Source organism: Apaloderma vittatum, unplaced genomic scaffold, assembly GCF_000703405.1.
Source record: "Apaloderma vittatum isolate BGI_N311 unplaced genomic scaffold, ASM70340v1 scaffold45705, whole genome shotgun sequence".
In the NCBI taxonomy this organism is placed as follows: Eukaryota; Metazoa; Chordata; class Aves; order Trogoniformes; family Trogonidae; genus Apaloderma; species Apaloderma vittatum.
In genome coordinates, this window is record NW_009717383.1 from 1 (window position 1) to 22,752 (window position 22,752).

General features: G+C 38.3%; 1 protein-coding gene across 1 annotated transcript; it reads right to left on the reverse strand.

Annotated features, from left to right (window-relative positions):
* Positions 1 to 1,279: 1,279 nt before the first annotated feature.
* GPI (glucose-6-phosphate isomerase) lies at positions 1,280 to 22,212 on the reverse strand. The gene is made up of 19 exons (XM_009869853.1): positions 22,105 to 22,212; positions 21,617 to 21,642; positions 19,230 to 19,320; positions 18,291 to 18,359; positions 15,368 to 15,487; positions 13,247 to 13,330; positions 13,009 to 13,155; positions 11,358 to 11,429; positions 10,281 to 10,325; positions 9,400 to 9,453; positions 8,407 to 8,467; positions 6,707 to 6,750; positions 6,340 to 6,492; positions 5,848 to 5,977; positions 5,380 to 5,456; positions 4,015 to 4,143; positions 3,408 to 3,483; positions 3,258 to 3,324; positions 1,280 to 1,755 (listed from the first exon to the last, which is right to left on the reverse strand). The coding sequence occupies exons 1-19, from the start codon at positions 22,210 to 22,212 to the stop codon at positions 1,632 to 1,634; spliced, it is 1,677 nt and encodes a 558-aa protein (XP_009868155.1). The 3' UTR covers positions 1,280 to 1,631.
* Positions 22,213 to 22,752: the final 540 nt, after the last annotated feature.

Consider the following 22,752-nt stretch of genomic DNA (forward strand, 5'->3'; position numbering starts at 1 on the left):
GGGGGACGCTTCCGGCCTCAAATGGCAATAAAAATAGCGTCCTAAAGACCAAGCGGCACCCCGCGCCTGGCTTGCTTTTCCACGTCTCAGGGCAAAAGCGAAATGCTTCCAAAATTAACGTATTTAAGGGCTGTGTGATTTCGGGCGGCCGCAGGAGCGCTGCCGCAGCGCCCAGGAACGGTGTCTGCAGCTCTGTGTGTGTGGGCGTGGGCGTGCAGGGCGGTAGCAAGAACACCCGATATGTTACAGTCAGACAAGGTAGGTATTTCACTTCTCTAAACCCTCCACAATAAGAAAAAGGTCTCAGAAACAATACCAATGTTAGAGAATAACCAGAGAGTTAAAGAATACTGTGCTTCCGTCTCTCCAAGAAAAGGTTTAAAACCTCGTATGAAAATATGCCTCCCTCTAGTGGGTTCTCTTCTCGTGATCATGTTCTGTGTGGAGGAATTATAAAGCTGATCAGAACGAAAGCACCTAAGCAGCATGTATATGTAGCCTGAGTTTAACAGCTCAAATCCACGCAGGCAGATTGTCAAGCACCAGGAAGCTTTTGATCATGCCAAGGATGCAGTAGAGGTAGGGGCTCAGACGTGGGAGGCACAGTATTATTTGTCGGGAGGAGTTCAGTGTATGAAAACCAGTTAACGTTTTTCCTTTCAATGCTCGTGTCTTACCTTTATTAAAGGTGTTACAGAACAATAGTCACAACATGCCAGGCTGCTAGCAGAGAGGGGGTAACAGTGGTAGAGAATGAGGAAGAGGATATAAGGAACTTGTTTACAAATAGTAAGTTGTTCTCTATTCTTTTTTTTTTGTTGTTGGAACAGTGATGCTCATTTAAGAGAGAAACTGCCTTTGGAGGATACCAAAAGATACACTTCTTCTGCAAGTGATCCCAAGCTTTTGCTTCACAAACTCTTGAAAACTGTTTGGAAAATTAAGATATCACTGTCACTCCAGGAACTTTTTTCATTTTTGGATAGCTGTCCACACAGGGCTTCCATAGCTTATGGAGAAATCAGGACATCTTTTACCAAACATTAGTAAACTTTCCTTTTCACAGTAGCATCGAGAAAAAACACAAACAACAAAAAAAACCACCTGTCTTGCTCAAACGCATCCAATTATGCAATCCGAGCAATGTACAGCTGTAGATTTGTTTCTCTGAACACATTCTAGTTTCCAGCTTACAGCAGAACCAGTCCAAAAAGACAGAAGTTAGTTTTCTTGGCTTCAGAGGATCTTACACAGTGAGTGAGGCAAATGTTACTAGGTCTGCAGTTTAAAGATAGAGTGAAGAAGTTTTACTCGTCCATCATACCTTTTATTTTCTAACATCATTATGTGATCATCTTTAAGGAAGTTGAGGGATAAGAACCAAGGAACATACCAGCTGCACTTTACAGATTAACGGCCACAAAAATAGAAAGCAACTATACAATCTCTGGGTTTCACAAAACTAGTTTTCATTTGTAACACTTGACGCAACAAGATTAACTGCAACAAGTGAAGAAGCTACGTCTGTAAAGTGCTATTTTTGTTAGAAGTGGCTAAAAAAAGCACAGCTACAACAGATTTGAGTATTCTGTGGTTAGACTGGATTGTCGATGTCCTCCCAATCTTGCATTTCAGGCTCTGTGTTTTTTGATGAAATTGATGAGCCCATTTGTTGAGCTATCATGAGATGTCACTGGTGCATCTGACTCCAGTTCAGGCTCAATTTTCTTGGCAAGTTGTTTTCCAAGCTCAACCCTGCATTTATAAAAGCAGGAGAAGAAAGAAAAACATTAGTACTAACTCACAGTATTTACTATAAGCCATTGACATTAAAAATAAGTGCCAGTAAAAAGTAACTTGACAGTGAACACTATTTTCCCTTCATAAATTACTGACAAAGTTGATACTTTGCAACTCAGTGCCATTCACGAACAACTGGAGTTCTCACAGCTGCTTAGCTGAACAGACATATCTCAGATTACATGACACCTAAAGAAAGTTTTGTTTTAAAAGTTAATCGAATCTTTTCTCCTTCAGTACTCATTCGTGCTATGCAGTCTACTCAAATGCAGAATGCACTTGGGTTGCTACTTTCACTATTCAACACATGAACTCAGAACACTGTTTTGTAGCACCAAGACAATCAACAGCTGAACTCCAGGCCTGGCAGCCCTCCCCAACACTACAGCAGGCTAGCCACGAGTTAGTCACAGAGGGTAAGAAGACAGGATATTCTAACAGCTGCAAGAAACCAGGCTGGTCCTACAGCATCACTACATTCCACAGTTAGTTTTGGATACCATTCTAGAGTTTGATATGTTGCAGTGAAAGCTGTACTTATGGCTATCCCACTCCTGATTTCAGAATTTAGAGCAGAAATCAGTTTATCAAAAGGCAGTCTTTAATTTTCAGTTTCTACTACAACATTTCACTTAACTTGCTGTGGTAGCTCTAGGAAAACACATACAGAGACCTATCCCTAAAGCATTTAAGAAGAAAGCTTAGTGTAAGCTGCTAGGCCTGGAGAGCAAACTTGCTCTTCAAAACACCCTCCCACAGCACAGGCAAGGTTTCACCTGAAAAATCTTACTCATTTCCCAATCTTTCTCCTGCATAAGTCTTCATACAGTATGTTGTACAGTTAGTATTACTACAGATTAAAAACCACGATTAGCTCTTGATTAAGTCTTCAATTATTAAGTGACAAACTCCTTACAAAGCTGTTTTTCTCCTTATGGAGCTCTACCATGAACCTCGGTCACAGGCGCAGCCCATGGGAGATCTGGGGGCCTATATATGAAGGCATCTGCCAAGATTGTTCTTGTATCTCCAGTATAGGATAATTAAGAGGTCATCAGTCTTGTGCTTAACAGATGCCATTCAAACTGCCTACTAAATGTTTCTATAAGTTTTTTTTTCCCTTTTATGAAGGGAAATTATTGTCCCTTTCTAATTCTCAGAGCATGTGTTGAGCCTGCTTGACTTATTACTGCCTCTTTTCTGCATTTAAAGTTCGTACATTATTTTTTTAAAAATACAAACCAAACTAAATGAAGGTCCTTAGTTAAAGCTGTTATCTACAAAGTCATTATGCACAGCTGAACAAGGATATGTGGTGACTTATCCCCAGATCTGTTTTCATTTAAAACTATCCTACAATCATTTGCTCTAAGTGTAACTTCTTTCATTCTCTTTCCTCTAAGTCATGACATATTAAAGAATATCACAGTCAATAAGCATACAAGAAACAGACTTACCCCCACTGGTCATAACTGTTAATATCCCAGACAACTCCTTGAACAAATATCTTGTGCTCATACATGGCTATAAGCAGAAAGAGATTTATCAATAAGCTTTACCAGAAAAATCTCAATAAGCATTCACAGCTGAGAAATCTATTTACTTACCAATGATGGCTCCCAGAGTGAAGGGGTTGAGTTTTGTAAACACAATGGAATTCGTTGGTCGGTTTCCCTCAAAGACCTTTCAAAACAAGATTTACATTGTTATCTAGTATGTTGTAAAACTTGTATCAAACACTTGCAGTTTATATTTTCCTTATAGCCCACAGCTGACCATTTGTATTAGCAACAAATAAAAACTCCTGAAAGCTTTAAAGGCTAACAACTCCAATCATAAAATTTTATCATATTCATGATTACAAACACAACAGCAAAATGTTATCTCCAAGCCCCATTAAGGGATACTCTGGGCTACAGGGAGTAAAATACAAGTCCCTGTCCCTGGGGCAGTGATGAGATGGGTCATCTTTTCTGCAATGCCTCAAAATGCTTCCAGACCAGCATGCTTTAGCAGAAGTGCTGCTCACAGACCACAAGACCTGACAAGGTAGAAGCCGTTAACACAACCTCCACAGCCGTCAGACAGTGGCACTTGACAGCCACCGGAGGGCACTGCGCCATTAACAAACTCCACATGCAGCCCAGCACGCACCGCCCGCACCAACCACCGCAGCAGCTAGAAGCGAGCCGTCTCGGGCCAAAGCCTGGTCACCTTATGCGGAAGGAGCTTCTCCAGAGCATCTCCGCTCAGCCCTGCCGCTTGAAGTTCCTTACGAGCTTCATCAGCAGTCTTTCCTTTCATCAAGGCCTCAGTCTGAGCAAGGAAGTTGGCCAAAAGGATCTAGTAGGTAGAAATAAACAATTAAAGCTACCATTTCCTTACATGGAATAGTGATACCTAGTGCTTGAACCTAAACCAAGACCTAGTCTAGAGTTACAACTCTTGCTTTTAACACTGTGGCAATAAGAAGTGCAGTAGTTTTAGCTGTATAATGCCTGCTATTGATTTTTTACTCCAAGTGCCAGGAGACTTGATTCCTATTTTAATAGGGCATGTATCCAAAGACAACCAGGACTGTTTCACAGAATCCTGCCCCTACTGACGCTGACAGCAAGCCTCCCACTTAGAACAAAGCAGCCAGGATCTTGCCCACCCCTTTCACCCAGTATAATCGAGGCTTTCATCCCATGCTACACCATATGCATGGAAAGTCAGGTGCAAAGATTAGTCAGAGGTAACCAACTAAGATGTACTTAATCTACATGAAGGAAAACCCCCACAGCATATTATATACCAATCCTTACCAATACAGTGTTTTTACTTTTCTATTCCCTGCCTAATGCTAGCTTACAAATTTGTTTTGTCCTACCCATTACACTGAAGATAAATTGTTATATCTACAGTCAAATGAAACCTTTTTTCCCCTTCTTTTGCACAGTCATGTTCACTTTCACATGCACTTGGTGTTGCTTGACAAAAAAAGTCACTGCTACACAAGTTAAATAGCATTTGTAATCTGAAACCATGACAAGATGAAGTTTAGTGAGGAAGCATGCTTTTTCCTCAAGTATGTAAAAAGTAGTAATCTGAACATGTTTCCATCTATGGAACTTAAAATTGTTAGACATGTTTCATTGAAAACTCTTAGCTGGATAATATATTAAACAAAAATAGACTAGTTAAAAAGATATCTATGTATAGAAGGCTATCACTCTAGCTGTGCTAGTATACATAAATTTCGTCCTACAGTTTAAGACTTGCAACAGCATCTCTGAGGCTTATCATCTCTGAGAATTTGCACTTATTACATTCTCTACAATTCCTACAAGAAATTTTCTCTCCAAAGTTTCAGCTTCAGTAAGCCAACACACCACCACATTACTGATCTGCCTCAAGGACTATGGCTGCAATTTCTAAAAGAACAAAAATACCACTGAACTAAAAATTACATTACATATAATAAGCAATTATAATTTAAATATTTTTCTAGCCTAATCTCACACACTGCAATATTGAGCAAGCTTCAATGCCTTCAGCTGCAAGACAATACAGGTGCCCTGACAGAGAACTTGGTACCTTGTGATGCAATCCATTTCTGATTGGGTGCTGAGTCTGGACTGGGATCAGAAAGTCACAGGGAATCATGCGAGTTCCTATAAGAAAAGCCATGTTAATAATCCTGCAACAGGAAAGTCTTAGAAAAAAAAAAAATCTTTAATTCTCACTTTCAGAGTTATTGGAAGACTCTGGACAGTTTAAAAAGCTCTTTAAAAGCTTTTTTCCCCTCTTTATTATTAACAGCAGGGAGAAGTGACAATGCAGCTGAATACTTTCAGCTATAACTGACTTTCCTTACAGTAGGAGTTAAACCCCACACCTTGTAACCTTCAAAAGCCACTAAAAAAACCACCACAGCAATGGATGCTAGGTTAGATAAGAGTCCAGCCTCTAAACCAGTGTCAGTTCTACAGACTCTTGCAGCTTCATAGCCACTCAGAATTTAACTCTGAAATAGAATTTAATTCTTGAGTAGTTTCAGTTTACCTTGATGAATGAGCTGGTAAAAAGCATGCTGCCCATTGGTGCCAGGTTCTCCCCACACAATAGGGCCAGTACTGTAGTCCACACGAGAGCCTTTCTTGGTTATGTATTTGCCATTAGATTCCATATCACCCTAAATAAAAGGAAAGGGCAGGATAACCTTTCTTACAGAACCACACAGTATTAGTACAAATTTCTATATGTACTTCAGCTATGATGAGTGCTGCTCACTTCTAGAAATGTTGTAAGTATCAGGGATACAGCTGCTTTTAATTTATGGACATCAATATAATGGAGGTCTAAGGAGAAAAACTTCTCAACTAACTAAGCAAATAAGCTGATATCAATCTTGGTAGTAGCCTATTTAGGCCCTTGATGGCATGAATTTCAGTGATTGCAGTTTTAACCTAGAAACATGCATTCAGGTTCTAGAACCAGGACAGAAGCATACTGACATATCTGCTCCTTGAAACTTTTATTCTGTCTGAGCCTTACCTGCTGGAAGTAGGCGGCAAAGCGGTGCATGTATTGGTCATAAGGCAGGAGGGCGTGGGTTTCACATCCATAGCAGTTTATGTACCAGACCCCCAGCATGGCCAACAGAACAGGCAAGTTCTTCTCCAGTGGGGCAGTGTGGAAGTGATTATCCTATGTGACACAGGAAAATTACACTTTTGATAAAGCAACTGTCATCCATTCCAGTTCTTAAATTGATTTTATTGTTTTAATCTAGGGAGAGCTTCCCAAGCACAGTTGTTTTAGAAGCACTGAGAGGAGACAGGGAGATGAACTTTAGAAGCCAACCTGCCTTCAGTTATCTTAACTCTTAGGGGGAAATCAGAAATAGGCATCCCACACTCACCATCCAGTGGGCTCCTGCAAGCAGGCTCTCAAAGTTGTCAAAACCTAACAATAGAAAGAGTTAGTTCATACTTACTATTACAACTCAAATTTGTTTTTTCTTGTAGAGACAAAACAGCTGAGATCCCTTGTATGCAGCAATGCTCCCAACTGCTAATTAAATTTAAAGTTGCACTTTGATTTTTTCTGAAATTTGCATCCCATAAGCCAGATCTATTAAGTTATGATTAAAGCCTGGACTTCAGAGCAAGTCCAGCTTCAAAAACCTTGGCTTAAAAACCCCGCTGAAGCAAAATGAACAACTAGAAGGAAAACAGAGGCAATAAAACCAGGCTCTCTATTAAAGGCTACATAGTTTTCAGCAATTTTGAAGAACTTAAGTCACTTCACAGCCACAGTGGGAGAAACATCCCCCCCAAAAGAAGGCAAGGCTAGTGCAGCAGGAATTTCTGTGATGGCCTGAAAAGAAACAACTGCAGTATGGTTTTCTCAAATAAAAGACTCTGTTTCCTTAACAATTCACCCATTTTTTGACTTACTCTATAATGAAGGCTTTTAAATCACCATTTATTTTCACTAATGAGTAGTTTAACCAGCACCATCCTTTCCAGCAAAGCCAGAAAGCCTGACTCTTACATGGAAAAATGTAGTGATGCATTCAGCAATCAAAGCAGATGCTCTACCTATGGTTAGAAGCCAACTTCAGGAGATGAAGAAGGTAAGAACAAGTAGTGCAGATAGACTGGCATGTCAGCAGTCAGCATCAAATCTGTCTGACAGCAGAGATGAACAGTTTATTGCAGACAAAACAATAAGTGCCTGACTGTTCACATAGGTTTTTCTACACATGACAACTCCTATTCATATCATTCCAAAATCACCAAACCCAAGGTTTTTCTTCTAACCTCAGTCTAAGGAATTCTAGCTTCTATTTAGAAAAATAAATGACATAATGGTTTCCCACTTTAAGTATCTGAAATAATTGATGAGGGAAACAACTGCAAGGCTGCTGAACAGCCCACTCACCAATTCTTAGAGCTCTTTCACATTAATTGTGTACTCTCCACCTGCATTTGAGATCTGCATCAGAAATGCTAGCCCATAACAACACAACAACTGGGTGGGGATCAATTTTGAGGGTCTGTTTGCTCACAATCAACTGCAGATAGAAGCAGCATTCCTGTATCAGGTTGTATCATATCCCATCAGGCTTCATAGCCTAGAAGAATAAGTACTGGGGACGAAACAAAGTAATGGAAGAAAGATAGTTATCAATGCTAAAGAGCTCACACGCAGAACTGGAGATATGGGACTTTGATGTTTAGTGTGCATATACTCAGACTAAATACTCTACTCTTAAATAGTGTATAAATGTCAGTTGCAAGGTCTGATTTTCAACACTGACAGGCCTTTACATAAATTAGGCACTTTTGACTATACAAGTGACTAAGAGATGCAATCTGACTGTTTGTACCTAAGTAAGGGTAATTTCCAAAACTGCATATACAGTACTAAAACCTCAGCACGTCTGTTGCATTTGCAGATTATTCTTTAGTGAAAACACCCAACCACCCAGAGTAGGTTGGGTAAAGTAGTATTTGCCCAAAATTGATCAACAATCCACTTTTAATGCACTCCACAATTATAATCCTGCAGCAAACAAACTAATTCTTGACATTTTTACATCACAGGAATACCTACCAATATGCAGGGCAATGGAGAGACCGATGGCAGACCACAGAGAGTAGCGGCCACCAACCCACTGAAAACAAGAGATTGGTTTAGACAGAAGTGCAGAGCTTTTTAAATTCAAGGTTATTCAAACTATTAGGAAATAGCAGTATACATGTGTTTAGACTGTTTTCAGCAAAAAGAATATGCTTTCCGGTGATAATTCACTACATTATGTGACATGGTCAAGGGATCCTGCATCTTACTACAGCCCCGTGCTGCATCTTTAGTTATGCATTTTCTGAAACTTCAGAGTTATCCTACTTGTCCAAATTATAGCATCTTTTGAAGTAGATCCCTTGATGATTCCAGTTCACTTCCCAACACTAGATGTGCAGCTTTTATTAGCTGCTTTCATAGTATTACTCCTCTGTAGGTAAAGCCTACTTCAGCAAGATTATGATAGTCTAGGGAAAAATAACGCCCTAGCTAATTACTAAACAGTAGCTTTAAAATCTAGTTTGTCAGGCACATAGTCAATAAGACATAAACCAACCTGTTTCTGATTAAGTGCAAGGGCCAAGACTAAGGGCAGTACATTTGAAATATGCATCTGCTATAAAATATCAAATTAGGTTCCCATTTCTGATGTTTGACCTTTACAGGCCTAGATTATATACAGTAGACCCCAACAGTCAAATGTCACAGCTTATAATAACTACTTACACAGAGGAATAAGCTAAAACTTGTATCTCCTGTTACACAACAGCTGATTAGACAGCCAAGAATATAGAAGAGTTCTTCAAACCTAGGACTGCAGTGTTTTAATGGAGACAAGACTGCTCTACTTGCCTGACATGTTCTCATTTTGCCTTTAGTTATGAGTTTAAATTTCAGTATAAAGAATGCAACTACTATAATTTAGGTGGTTTGGCAGTTTCCCCAACATCTAGTTCACATTTTCTGAAGCAAGTTAGATTATTCTTACAGTTAACAGCTACCACACATTAGACATTTACTTACATCCCAAAACTCAAACATGTTCTCTGGGTCAATTCCAAAGTCTTTAACTTTAGGCTAGAAGGAAAAAAACATGTAAGACCACTGTAAGTAAACTAAACATTCTTAAAAGCACTTTATGTCTAAAAAATAAAAAAATACATGTTGGGTACTTATTATATACACGATTCTCCATTTAGATCCTGTTTTAGAAACACATAGCATCCTTCATAGAAAAAGTACACCTTCATTTCCATAGATCCCCACCACTGTTCAGTAGCCTCAAATACAATCAATGACATATATTTTCTGACCAATCTGAGGGGCAACATAATTAGGAGTTGGACTGACATTCAGTATGCATTTAACAGAACCAGAATGGAAGAAAAGAACTTCACACCACAGTACCCAACAGCTTCTCAATTATGCAGTCTTTTTTAATTGCTACTGGTCCTTCGACTACATAACTTGTGCACAAAACACATCAGCATACACTATGCTTAAACATACGCTACAGATCACTTCAGCACTTCAGCACTTATTTGAGGAGTCTAGAAGAGTAGTATTTGTTTACATAAACTGCATTCATGTACTTAACCAATTACAGGTAACACCCAGTAACAGGGTAGTCATTTCAAGTATAAGAGATCTTGATTTCAGCTCTTGATTAAAGCTCTAACAGAAAAAAGTATAAATCTATAATAAAGGTTCAATTTTGATAGAGCTCATTATTCTAGAAGCATTTCACTTATTTTTAGTAGAATTAAAAAATACACTTCCTTTCAAGAAGGTGGTTAACTATTGGTATTCAGGTAATGGTATCTTGAAAGACAGGCTTCTGACTGGATTTTAAAATGAGGCCATATTAAGAGCACATAGAAAAAAAAGAGATTTGTTATACTTACACCATTGGTAGACAAGGCAACAAAATGCTTAGCCACAGCTGAAGGCTTAATAAAAAGAAACAGACTGTTAGATGAGGATGTTAACTGTTTTAATTTCTGGTCATAAAGTTCATCTGCTACAATTTACACTTACACAAAATACTGTTGTCTATCATCAGTTATTTCTGCATTATCATCCTGAAATCACCATATTCAGTGCAGGATTTGTCAGCATGCTTGTCCAAAGACCACAATCTGCTAATATTCTCATGAAGCCCTCTGGAAGCAGTCACTGTCAGAGCAGCACACTATTTCCTTAAGAGTATGTTACCAGTCTGGAACATCGCTACCACCATTTTGGAGCAGATAGAGTTTGTTGTACATGCACTACCCTTCCAGCTAGGGTCAAAAAGATTAAGACAACTGGAATTACTGATAAATTTCAAGCTCCAGATTCAGACTTTGGTCTTTCAGTAAGTGTTCTGGTGAAAAAAGATGAGTTGTCTGCAACAGTATCATGAGGAACTTCAAAGCCCAGCTTCAAACTAAGTGCAGACACCCTGACTAGAACAGGTCAAAGACCATCTTCATTACCTGAGCAGGCAGTATCTGCTTTTCTCTTTTAAGGGTTGGAAATAGGAGACAATGAGCCAAGCAGTTTCTATTCATAGCACAGCCATCTGTCATAAGTGTCCATATATCTTTCCAACCATCGCTCCATTTCTAGTTTTAAATATTTGCAAGAATTGAAAGGTAATGCCACATAGACACCATATTCTTGGATTTTGATATCAGATGTTCTGTCCAGTTATTGGCCACCTCTAAGACAAATGCTACACACTATTACTTAACATGCAGGATTTGGAGGAAAAATGCATGACAACCATTTAGAAACCAAAACTAGTGGTTTTATCACTTCGACTGGAAATAATAGACTGTCATTAACTATTGTATATGTCCAGCATTTGCTGAGCTATACAAGTCTATGTTTAGGCAGCTATTGGCTCTGCTCCAAAAGCACATGGAATGACCAGGGAGAAACTGCACAACAAAAAAGCTGTTGCATGCCGTTACGTAACCCCAAAACATTAGACTTACATCATTAGCTGCGTGCAAGAACCACTCTTTGGCTGTTTCTGCATTGGTAATAGTTTCTTGGGTGGTGAAAGTCTACACATTAGAAAACAAGGAAGTATGTAAAATACTGTACTTAAAGCTGAAACAAGTATAGGCTGCTAAAACCACACATTCCAGATAACGAGAGCAGAACGATCCTAGACATTTGGAATAGCTGCCACCAGATTCCAGCAAAAAAGCAAGCTTATCAATCCAGTAAAGACCAGTGTTGCTAGATTTACCTATCTAGTTTTAAACTAGAACATATGTGGAATTGGAATAATTGCTTCCCATTTCCTCCCAAACTTGAGACTAAAGTTTTCTGCTTTAGTCTTCCACTAAATATGAAGTTTTACCACTCAACTAAAAAAGAACTAACTGAGCAACACAGGATAAGCTATCTGGATTGTACTCTTGTTCTTCAACTTCTGTTTTATCATGTGGGTTGCTTATGCTAAGGCTCTTGTCATAATTTTGTTCTGCTGATTAGAGGAAAAGCATTTCCCTGCTTCATGAAGTGTGCACAGAAGTTCAGTCATGCAGTTTTGCAAAAATCTACAACCATTCTGATTTACTCAACCATCAAAATTTAGCTTTAAGGGTGAACACTAGATTCAACCTACTCCCATCCATCTCCAGAAATATTTCATTACGAAACACAAGTCTGTTATGGAAAACAAGAAAATGCCATTCATCCTCTTCCAAATATATCCAATTATCTAACTACAGTCTGGCAAACAAATTGAAGCACTACTCTTTCAATTTGGCAGTCTTCTAAGCCTTTGAACCGTGATCCTTGAACTCAATTATTCAAAGTAACCATTAGTACTACTTTGTGAAGTTTTCCTTATTATTCCATAAGTTACTGCCCTGCTGCAGTATTGCCAAGATGAGATAATGAGCACCACCACAGAGCATGGCCAGCATTACACACATGTTCATTTGTTGTAGATTGTCTTCAACAGCAAAAAGGTTCTACTGTGCTTTACAAATGAAGGCAACCCAAGTTACATAACTACAAAGCTGGTCTTCACCAGTTTCCTCTGCTCAGACAGAAGCATTCCTCAAAGGAAGATGGCAGCTAGCAATTATGTTTACAGAGGAAGTTATTAGCAAGGCAAGACTTCAAAAAAAGGCAGCTATTAAATCTGTATTCATAAATGTGTCATAAGCCACCAGCAGACTATCTTCTTTGTAAGTAATGAAACTTAGTACTTGCAGTACTCAAGGACCTTGGCATTTAAGTTTACATGAAGATATTTTGTCACTACCTTAAAACAAAATTAAGATTCCCAAACTACATGCAATTCAATGCAAAGCATTAATGCAAAAAACAGAACACTTAAATAACACTGTATTTAAAGAAATGAAACAAGAAGATCTTGAATTTCATTGCTCATGTGTCTTACTCGTTTAGATTAAGTAACTTTCAGCACTCGACTTCCAGATCCCTAAGTATTTCAGCAGCAACACAAGCTTGTCCTGCAAGTTTAGGATCAATCACAGCAGGCCTGTTTAGAAATAGTACACACCAGAAGCACCCAACCTAGACCTTCCTGTGGACAGATCTTCACTCTGACCAAACCTTTTACCGTTACAGAAAGTCACAGCGCAGTGCTTGTACTAGACATACCTTTGATGCAATGATGAAGAGCGTAGTGTCTGGTTTAAGCTCAGCCAGGGTTTTGGCTATATGAGTACCATCAATGTTGGAAACAAACCAAACACGAGGGCCTCCCTTAGAATATGGTTTCAGGGCTTCAGTTACCATCAGAGGGCCCTGGACAGAAGCAACAATTAGATTTCACCTTCATTTTAAGCATGCACACATGCAAAAAGATGTGAAATGTGTTTACAAGTCAGCAGCTTACCAAGTCAGAGCCACCAATCCCAATATTGACCACGTCAGTGATTGCCTTTCCAGTGTAGCCTTTCCATTCACCGCTACGAACTCTCTGTGGGGAAAAAAAAAAGAGACAATTTTATACTTACACTAAAGTTAACCATTCTAACACTGGAAAGAGGCTCTGTTTTCAAGCGTTGAAGTAGAAAGTCTCCAAAGAACTTTTGAGCTTCTGGACTTTAAAGCATACATTCAAAGCTACCTCCTTAGCTAGACATCTGGTTATGTCTAAAATGACACTTAATGAAGTGACAGAAGTCTAATGCACATATTTAAAAAACACTGCAAGATCAAGCTCTCATTCTCTGTGGACTGATAGAACATTTACAGCAGTGTGTTGGCAAAAGCAAGAGAAATGAAGCTAAAAATGAAGAAATCTTGGGCATTAAACTATTTGCAACACAACGGAACCTGAAGTGGTTCTTTAAGCTTCTAATTAGAAGCAACTTCCCTAACTAAACTGGAAGACATTAAAATACGAATAAAGCCATGGAGATAAGAGATTTATTGGCAAACCAAACATTCAAGAAGCTTTTCTACTGCATGTATGTTTTGCGTTAAGATTTCTGGGCCTCACCTTAACAGCACATAGCACACATTTTTGCTCTATTCTTGCTCTTAGGAGTCACTGAGAGTTCTGACAAACAAAATTACAATGATTAAGTAATATCCAAACACTGCATTGAATTTTGTCCAGTGTTGTACTACCTATGCATTAGATTTATTCTGATCACAAAAGGAATCTTTCTAGTATCATGCATACTTCTACATAAAATAAAGCAATTTTTCTACAAGTCACCTGGTTATGCTGATAGTTGCTCACCTTGACTACAGATGTTTAAATCAAAGCTTTTTGTCTTTCCAAATGCAAAAATCCATTGTTAGCACACAACATTCCTGCAGCCTGTAGATGATGTTGCCATAGTTTTAAAAACCCATTTGAGTCAACTGAAACAAGCATCTTAATCTTCTCAAAGAAACTGCTTCACACAATTTTTATTTTGCAGAGAAGATGCATCTACATGGAAAGTAATATTCACAGGCTCTGTGAATATGGCAATAAAAGAGGCTGGCACCAGTGAAAACTCTTGTTTTGCACTACAAATCTTAATCAGCTAAAAACTCTACAGCAGAAAACAGACCATTGAATTTCCATGGCCATTCAATTCTTACATTATCTGAAGAAACTACCAAATTCAGAGCAATTCCTGTCAGTTATTGTGGTTTTGGCATTTATCCATTAGGAACTGGACGTAATCCAGTCTCATTTTGTATAGGTTAAAAAGTACAAGTGGGCAGTGATACTGGCCACAACCACCTGGATAAGACTCACAATAGCAGCCAAGTAGGTCCAGTTCCTCAAAGCCATGTTTAAAATGAACTAAATCTATTTGGTGAGCTTCTACCAATTAGTTTTATCATACATAAATTTGACTCTGTTAGAGTGCTCTATAAAGTTCTTCAGAGCACTTCCTAAACTGGTCTGAGAGATGCCTACATTTTAAAGATGTACAGAATTAAAGAATAATTAATGTGATTTGAAGAAAATGGTTAACTGCTGTATATAACTAGGGAAGAAAAAAAACCCCACAAACTTTCATGCTGCTAAAGCTGCAAATGGAATAGACTCATACAGGAATCTGACCTAAACTCAGAAGTTCATTAAGAAACTATTTAAGTAGAGCATAATCAAATTGCAAGCGAGCTGGGAGCTTCTACACCTCTCCTGATCTTACACAAATTTTAAGAGGCAGTTTCTACTTGATAAAGTAATTGAAAAATTAACAAAAAGAAATAAGGCAATATTTGAATGATTTAGAAGACTTCTGAAGTAAATGCAAAATTACTGCTAACGGAGCAAGACCTAGAGAGCCCATTAAAAAAAACTCAACTGGGAACAGAAGGAAAAATGAATCATACTAAAGACAGCTCCAACACCACACTGGAGCCAGAACTATTATAAACTTCAAACAAGGGCGCAATAATTCATGTGAACCAGCCTACAATCAGTGCTTCACAATACATGTGTAAAAACCTGGCTGGATATAGAGCAAGTGTATGAAAAATAAGCTATGGTGGTACTTCATACCTGGCAGAAGTGTTTCATTTTGTCCAACACTTTATTTACTTCTGGAACAACATCTTTCCCATCTACAAGTATTGGCACATTGGAACGATTTCTCAGAGCAATATGAAGCACAGCTCGATTCTGAAACAAGGGAAAAATCCTGATGAGTCATTTCCAAATTACACACAGGGGTCTCGTGTGCCTTAATCACAAGGTAGTGAAGTCTTCAAGACTTAAAAATCCTTCAGATTATTTGGAATTAGTAGAATAGTAGTTTGTGTAGGCCTATATAAACATACTGATCACCAGCTATCTAAATCACCCTCTCAGTTCACTGAATCAGCACAGAGGGCTTACAAAAGCACATAATATGCAAACTAAACACAGCAAATTACTTTGAAAAGAAAGTTCAAAATCCCTTGAAAAGCATTCAATTATTGAGATTGAGAACTCAGCAATATTCAGTCCTCAGTGATCTTAACTACTCTGGCATGCTTCAAGTATACAAGGATGAAGTTATTTCCTATTAATGACAATACAGAAAATTGATTATAACAAGCAGCCAAAGTTATTTCTCTGGCATTTTCTCAATTATCCCAAATAGTCCTACAGGAAGGGAAAAATGTATTTAAACATTTGACAAAAAAGGAATACAACAGCTCCATTCTATCCACTGCCCCCAGTTAAATGCTCTCTGAACTCCGCACACCAGATATGTAGGTGGTAGTTGTGAGAAAAGAAATCTGTTAGCATGCACCATGTTATATTAATTCTCCACAGTTATATACAAGTCAAAGCACGGAGATCTGGCCTGTGATTTGTCTGTTCAGGAGCTTAACAGCTTTAATCTAGAATGAAGGAGTTAGTCAATACTAATGAACAAATTAAAAAATTTGTCTGCTCTACCTCATTGTTCCTTGCTACAATGACAGGCATTGTGAGACAAAGACAACACAGACAATAAGAACTGCCAAGTTATGATTTAAATACCAAGTGCTAATTCAAAAAAATCACCGAGTTTGAGGTTACTGACTTGGATATGGAAAAGGTCTTTCAGTTGCTAATTATCAAAAGTGTACTCACTTAAGTTTGAGGTGAGCAGAGGCCATTTTTTTTTTTTTTTTTGCAACACTGAGACATAGAATGGTATTCTATTGTAAACACTGCTCACTGTCAAGCCTGAAAGAACCTTCGTCTTGACCAAGCGAAGCATACGTATTTGACCTGACAGCTGCTGTTAAACTGAAGTATTTTCTAAATATTGGGTGGGCTATGAAGATTGTTTCCAAAATAAGTTGTCAGATATGTGTTACCTCTTAATGCACTGTCTTTGTGCTGTATCAAGCTGCAAGTTTTAACTCATCTGGGACAAACACCTGGCAATGACACACTTGAGTGCACTATAAAAAAATCTCAGCACAAGCACAAACCATGCAGCCAACGCCTACAGCACCAAATACAAACAAGTCTTAAATAGTTAAGACAAACACCTAAGAAATGTTCTAAATCAGAGCTAGAGTAGTGGACAAGTCAGTTCTTGCCATTAAGGAGCTCCCTTCTGTCTTACTGCTTCAGGTTTATTCAGTCATGCTGTTTGACAGCACACAGGTTTAAGGTCTCATGACCATTTAATTGTCCACACGCATATATTCCAAAGACAAACCAACTTGATTTGCTATTCTACACAAACAGATAAAATTAAACAAACCAAATATTTCCAGGACAACTTCTGACTGTAAACAAGAAACAGCCTGATAATTAAAAACATGTTTCTACACTCAGCATGCAGGTAATTGCTATATAAAGTAGCCATATCAAGACAGGAGCAAAATAGAAGCCAAACACATAATTGTTTGATATTGTATATAACTGCCTCCTGTGAAAATGGCACCCTTCTGAGACCACTTCAGCTGCTACATTTGCTCTCATGTAAACAGTAATGAGTAACTCCGTAATATATGGTCAGAAACCCTGCAGTAATTCATATTTCACGAGGTTAGTGAGGGGCAATGTCTGAAAGCAATCCTCCATGTAGATTTAAAACTTATTTTCCTGCTTCCTTTCTTCACTAGCTAAAATTACATGTATGAACTGAAGGCTTTAATATAGAAGGAAGAGAAACCATTTCTCCAGCAAAGCTTTATCTGTTTCTGTCCACGCGTTTTTTATGGACATAAAGAATTTACAAATAACACAATGTCCAACTGCTGAACTGCACAAGCAAAGAGCTTGTGCAACAGCTGAACAGTCAATAACCAAGTTATTTAAGGCATACTAATAAATCACATTACACTGTCGAGTTTCCAGTTTTCATCCTATTTTAAATTTCAGAAAAACACACAGTTGTTTGTGCTTTGGTGAAGATTTAGCCATAAGTAGAACCTTCAGATCTGCAAGAGAGGAAGATACTCATCCTCTAACCAAAATAGGTGGCTAATTTCCCAAAAGTGTTTATAACTGTTAAACATACCCACAAGTAACATCAGCAACCCACAGCAGAAAGTCTTGCACAACTCTCACTAAAACTTTCTAGGCAGTTTACTAAGCTTTATGAACACTGACATTAGGCAAAAACATAAGGGATACTTGAAACACAATACTCTGCTCCATGCGCTTTGCAAGATCTAACTCATCTTCCTATCTACAAAAGCAGAAAGACGAGAAAAATATACCAAATTGTCTTTGAAAAAAAAAAATTTAAAGAAATTAAGATGTATGTTGAAGGGAGGATTGAATAGCTTTAATCACACACCTTTTGTTCTGTCCTTTTGTCAGAAACGTAAAAATTTCACGTGATCAGTGCAGCCAACATCACAACCCTTCAGCATTTCAGAGTAGCAGTTAGAGTAACCTTTTCCAGGACTTTTCTCTTACACAGATGCATGAACATCCATATATACAGGCACAACTGAGAAGAACACACCATGGACAGAAATAGCCTTACCTCAGTGAAGTTGATCTTCTCTCCACTGAACATGCGCTCTCTGGCACTTTCCACACCCCTTGACTTTGCCTGAGAAATGCAAAAATAGATTCCTCTTAAAGGAAGTCAACATGCACTACAAAGGTCCAGCTACATTAGAGTGTGAACATCTACTACATAAAACAGTGAAACAAAAATTACAATATTAGATTAAAAGATCCACTAGACCCCAGTTTAAATTTTTATCCTATTTTAAAGCAAGAATTTATGCAGTCTGTTTGTTTCTTTAAGAGGTTACACAGTAACAGGTACTGACTGACCAAGATACAATGAAACCACCTTAGTTTCATCTTGTCATACTGCTGCAGAATTCATTAACTATCCTTTATACCAGCTCAGAATTTTATTTTATTTTTTTTAATCTGAAGAGTAACAAGAATAATTTTGCTATGGCTATTTTCTCGGTTCTTTGCTTTTCAAAAACTTGTGTCTTATCTGGTCTAAGCCTTTGACTGAACCACTAGGTCAGGAATGGTTGTGAATATGCAAACCATACTAATTTGCAGTTAATGACAAAAAAAATATAACCAAGTGCAAATGAATTTCAAAACTAATATTGCGTAACATGAAGTACTATTGCAACTGCAAGTATAGAGGGCATAACCTTGTCTTACAGCTTCATATGAATCTCTTATTTTACTGCAGACCTCAGTAACAGTGCCATGTGCCAGCTGGTCAGTTAAGAGAAAAATCTTTTCAGTGAGCACAAGAAATAAATCTGCACATTGAAAATAGCCTCGTACCTTGGCGGAAAGAGCAATGCAAGACTTTGAACAATGCCATGATTGGTAAACAGATGTCTTAACTCTGATGGTCTCTCCAGTTTAGAATAATCAGCTGTAGGTAGAAGTTAACTTTAAAAAAGTTTGGTTTATTAATTTAACATTTTTAAGAAGTTACCAGTTCCATCAGCATTTTCATGACTTCTTCTGTAATAAGGTTCTTTGAATAATCCAGTAAGATATCCCCATGATCAGTATTCGCAGTCAAGCTGTCAAAACAAACAGGTTGTTTAATTGCACATTCTCAAAGAGTGACTGTTTTAAGCAAGACAGTGATAACTCGTCTATAGATTATAAAATAATTGGAATACTAATTATACTAAGTTAGTAGAGATGACCTGCAGGACCAATTTCTCCCACAAGTTTCATAAGATTACTTACTAGGGTGTTGTTTTAATTGAAGTTTGAACTGAATGGTTTTCAACAAGCTAAACTATAGTGTCCCCTTTCTGCTCGTGAAAGTCCAAATACAAACAAGTATATTTAATGAACATTTGGAAAAATCATATTCTGTTAGCACTAAGCTACTTCATCCTCTAGCAATAATTAACCTTTTCCTAATATCATAGGTACCACGTTCTTCTGCTGCTAAAGGGTTAACCTGTCTTCCTGCAGGTCCTTCTCTTCTATGGTGACTTGTTCAAGTCCAATTTAAAAATCAGCACGTTTGTGTATAGAAACATTCTGTCAACTACTGTGTGGAACTATACTCCACTTGTGCATGACATAGTCTCACTCTCCTCACTGACTCAATGGAGGAGTCCAAATTATTTAACTAATCCTCATCAGAAAGTCAGAGCCTGATACTTCAACTTTTAGGTTTACACCTGAGAGGAAACACAGAAACAGCAGTATAACATAAATCAAGGGAGCTTGTTTGTATTTACTGGACTTTCATCTATGTGAGTTCTACAGTCCTTCTAGTCCCTTAGAGAAGAGTTTTCTACCTGTTTGTTCTTTGCACTAGTTTACAGCCAAATACACATATTTACTCTAAACTGAAGAACTGAGGTCCTCTAAGTAGTTCAGTAGGTCTTCTGTAAAAGCACAGACAGCCTTTTATATCTCTCACTTTTGCTCCACATGCACAAACCACAGGAAACTACAGGCATCTATGTTTGCCACGTTGTTCATTACCTCCCCTGCTTTTTCCTTCCCCTACTCGTGCACAGAAATATGCACGGTCATTTCAGCGACCACATAACACCAGACTTCACAGGGACACATCTACAATTCTACGCATCTTCTACAGTTGATTGTTATTTTACTTATATGCATTTAAAAAGAATTCAATCTCGCTATACCTAGAAATCAGAGTATCCCATGAAATTCTGGCTAGATTCAAATCACTACACATTTGAAGAAACTGCAGAAAGATGGCACCCCAAAACACTTGATAAAAAACACCAAGCAATGACTACCAGATCTAACTTCCCCTCTATGAGGTAAAACACACAGCAAGCAATTTAATATCATCTAAAACCGTTACACCGTTTAAATGGAAGCCCAAACCCCTGCAGCTCAGTTGCATTCTGCCACACTACCCATTCTGCAACGCAGCAAATGGCAGCGCAGCTCAGGAGGAACAAGAGCCTTGTCACGTAAGCTACATCCACATTTAAGTGATGCAGCCCTTAATGAGAAGGTCATCTGCAGCATCTCAGGACGACTTTAACTCCCATCTCAACACTAACTGAAGCATCTGTATGCAACCCCTAAATGAATTCCCTGGCAGCACATTTTTCTTTTAGATTGGAGGCTCTTTCTAATCCTTTATAAAGGACAGGCCAACTAGTAGGAGTGTAAGAGTAGTGCTTTATATCTTGCACTAGCTATTTGCATCAAGAGTACCTTAATCAGCATCCAGGTTTCTTAACTGGTGAGTTTTATAACAGCTGCATCCTATTAGCTCCAACACCTTAAAAACTAGCAGAGCTTTTTTAGTGAACAACCCATGTCGTTAAGACCCACTGCTCCTACTAGACCTTACATTTGGGTGGCAAAGAAAGTCACTCAGCCCTACAGGTGTGACTAGACTCTCAATCAAGAAAACAGTATACACAAATTCTGAAAAAGACAAAAGGAAGAAAGGATCCTTTATGTTCTGCAGGACAAAATCAACAAGTGCAAGATTCTTATACTAACATTAGATAGATACTTGTGCTCAGAAATAAAATAGTCAGATTGAAAATCATTTAAACATTTGAAATTCCGCCAGAAACAGTATCAGGAGCACTTTTACACTGGTAAAAGTTTCTCTTTTCCTTCTAAAGGAAGAGCGAGACAATTTTACAGTAACAGAACTAACTGAAATGTGTTCATGAAGGTTAATTTCATATGAGGAGAGAAGTACAAAGTACAGGGAGGACCTTGTGGCTAAACCTCCAGATTGCTTATGCAGTCAACAGATGTTGACTACCATCATCCTGCTGACCTGGCTCAGAGTGACAATCAGTGAGAAGCATACAAGATCTGTCAAACTAATCCAGGCAGTCAGTTCTGCACCTATATTTTGCTATGTGAAATCTCTCCTGCTAGTCTAGAATGTGTTGTTTTATCAGGAAACAGGACTGAAATAATGAAAATATTTAGATTAAGCAAATTTAAACCACTTCAAATATTTCCTACGGTCATGGCAGCACAAAAGGACATTAAAGTGGGCAGCTATCTGACACAAACCTGATAAAGAATGTTTCACAAAAAATCTGATAAACACATTCTAGGAGACACACTGACTGCTTTCATAATGAAGAAAACATGTTAAGACTAAGTACACGTGTATGAAGCAACAGTTGTCAAATATCTTCTCCTTGGTTAACTGTACACCGTGACAGCATTAACTCAAAAAAAAAAGGATATTACACTTCACAAGAGCACTTAAATACAGACTATTTACTACTGAGAGAGTGTATTTTTATGGTTGAAGTGGCCTGGATAATATTAAAGTGACAGCCAATGATATTAAAATGCAATGTTATCCCAACTAAGAGTACTTGCTTAAGCCATTCAGGAACGATCCATATAAGAAACCTCTTGATGATATCTTCTAATTCATTTAGCTGCCTTGCTTCAGCTTGCCTTTGTTCTAAAGATGTTACCATGTTCAGTCTCTTGGGATGTATGGGAGATAAACAAAACTTGCAACCAGAACTAGCTCTATTAAAGAGCAAGAAGGTGTGTATAAGACAGTATTAAAGTTCTCTAACAGTATAAAAAACTTCTGTTAGAAAAGCCAGATTAAGTCGATAGTCGAAAAACTTAAAATGCCATTTGCACTGGTGGAAAAGGCATGCTAACTCCTGTATCCTGCTGTGCAGGATTTCATTCGCAATATTTAACTACAATTTAAGCACCATCTAATGAGCTCAAAAGGAAAGAAAAGTCACTGTACAGGGGATGCTAATCAAAAGCTTGTTACATGCAAGAAGTCTTATCTCGACATTGGAGAGCAGGAGCTCGCTGTATCTGTGTTACACTGCTCGATTTTGAAACTCCAGTCAGGGACTCCCCAGATTGCGGATCGAGTGCGACAGCGTAATCACACGCGGCTTCTCGGCACGGCCTCGGTGCGCAGGAAGCATCAGTCCCGCTTCACGGGATGAAGCTGCCGAACACGATCCTGCCGCTTCCATTTCTTACTT

Coding starts and splice junctions, on each gene's coding strand:
- GPI (XM_009869853.1), bottom strand. CDS start 22,212: ATGGTAACATCTTTAGAACAAAGGCAAGCTGAAGCAAGGCAGCTAAAT. Junction 15,488..18,290: donor AGAAGATCAACTTCACTGAG/GTAAGGCTATTT, acceptor CCCTTGTTTCAG/AATCGAGCTGTGCTTCATAT. Junction 3,484..4,014: donor AGAAGCTCCTTCCGCATAAG/GTGACCAGGCTT, acceptor TTGTTTTGAAAG/GTCTTTGAGGGAAACCGACC.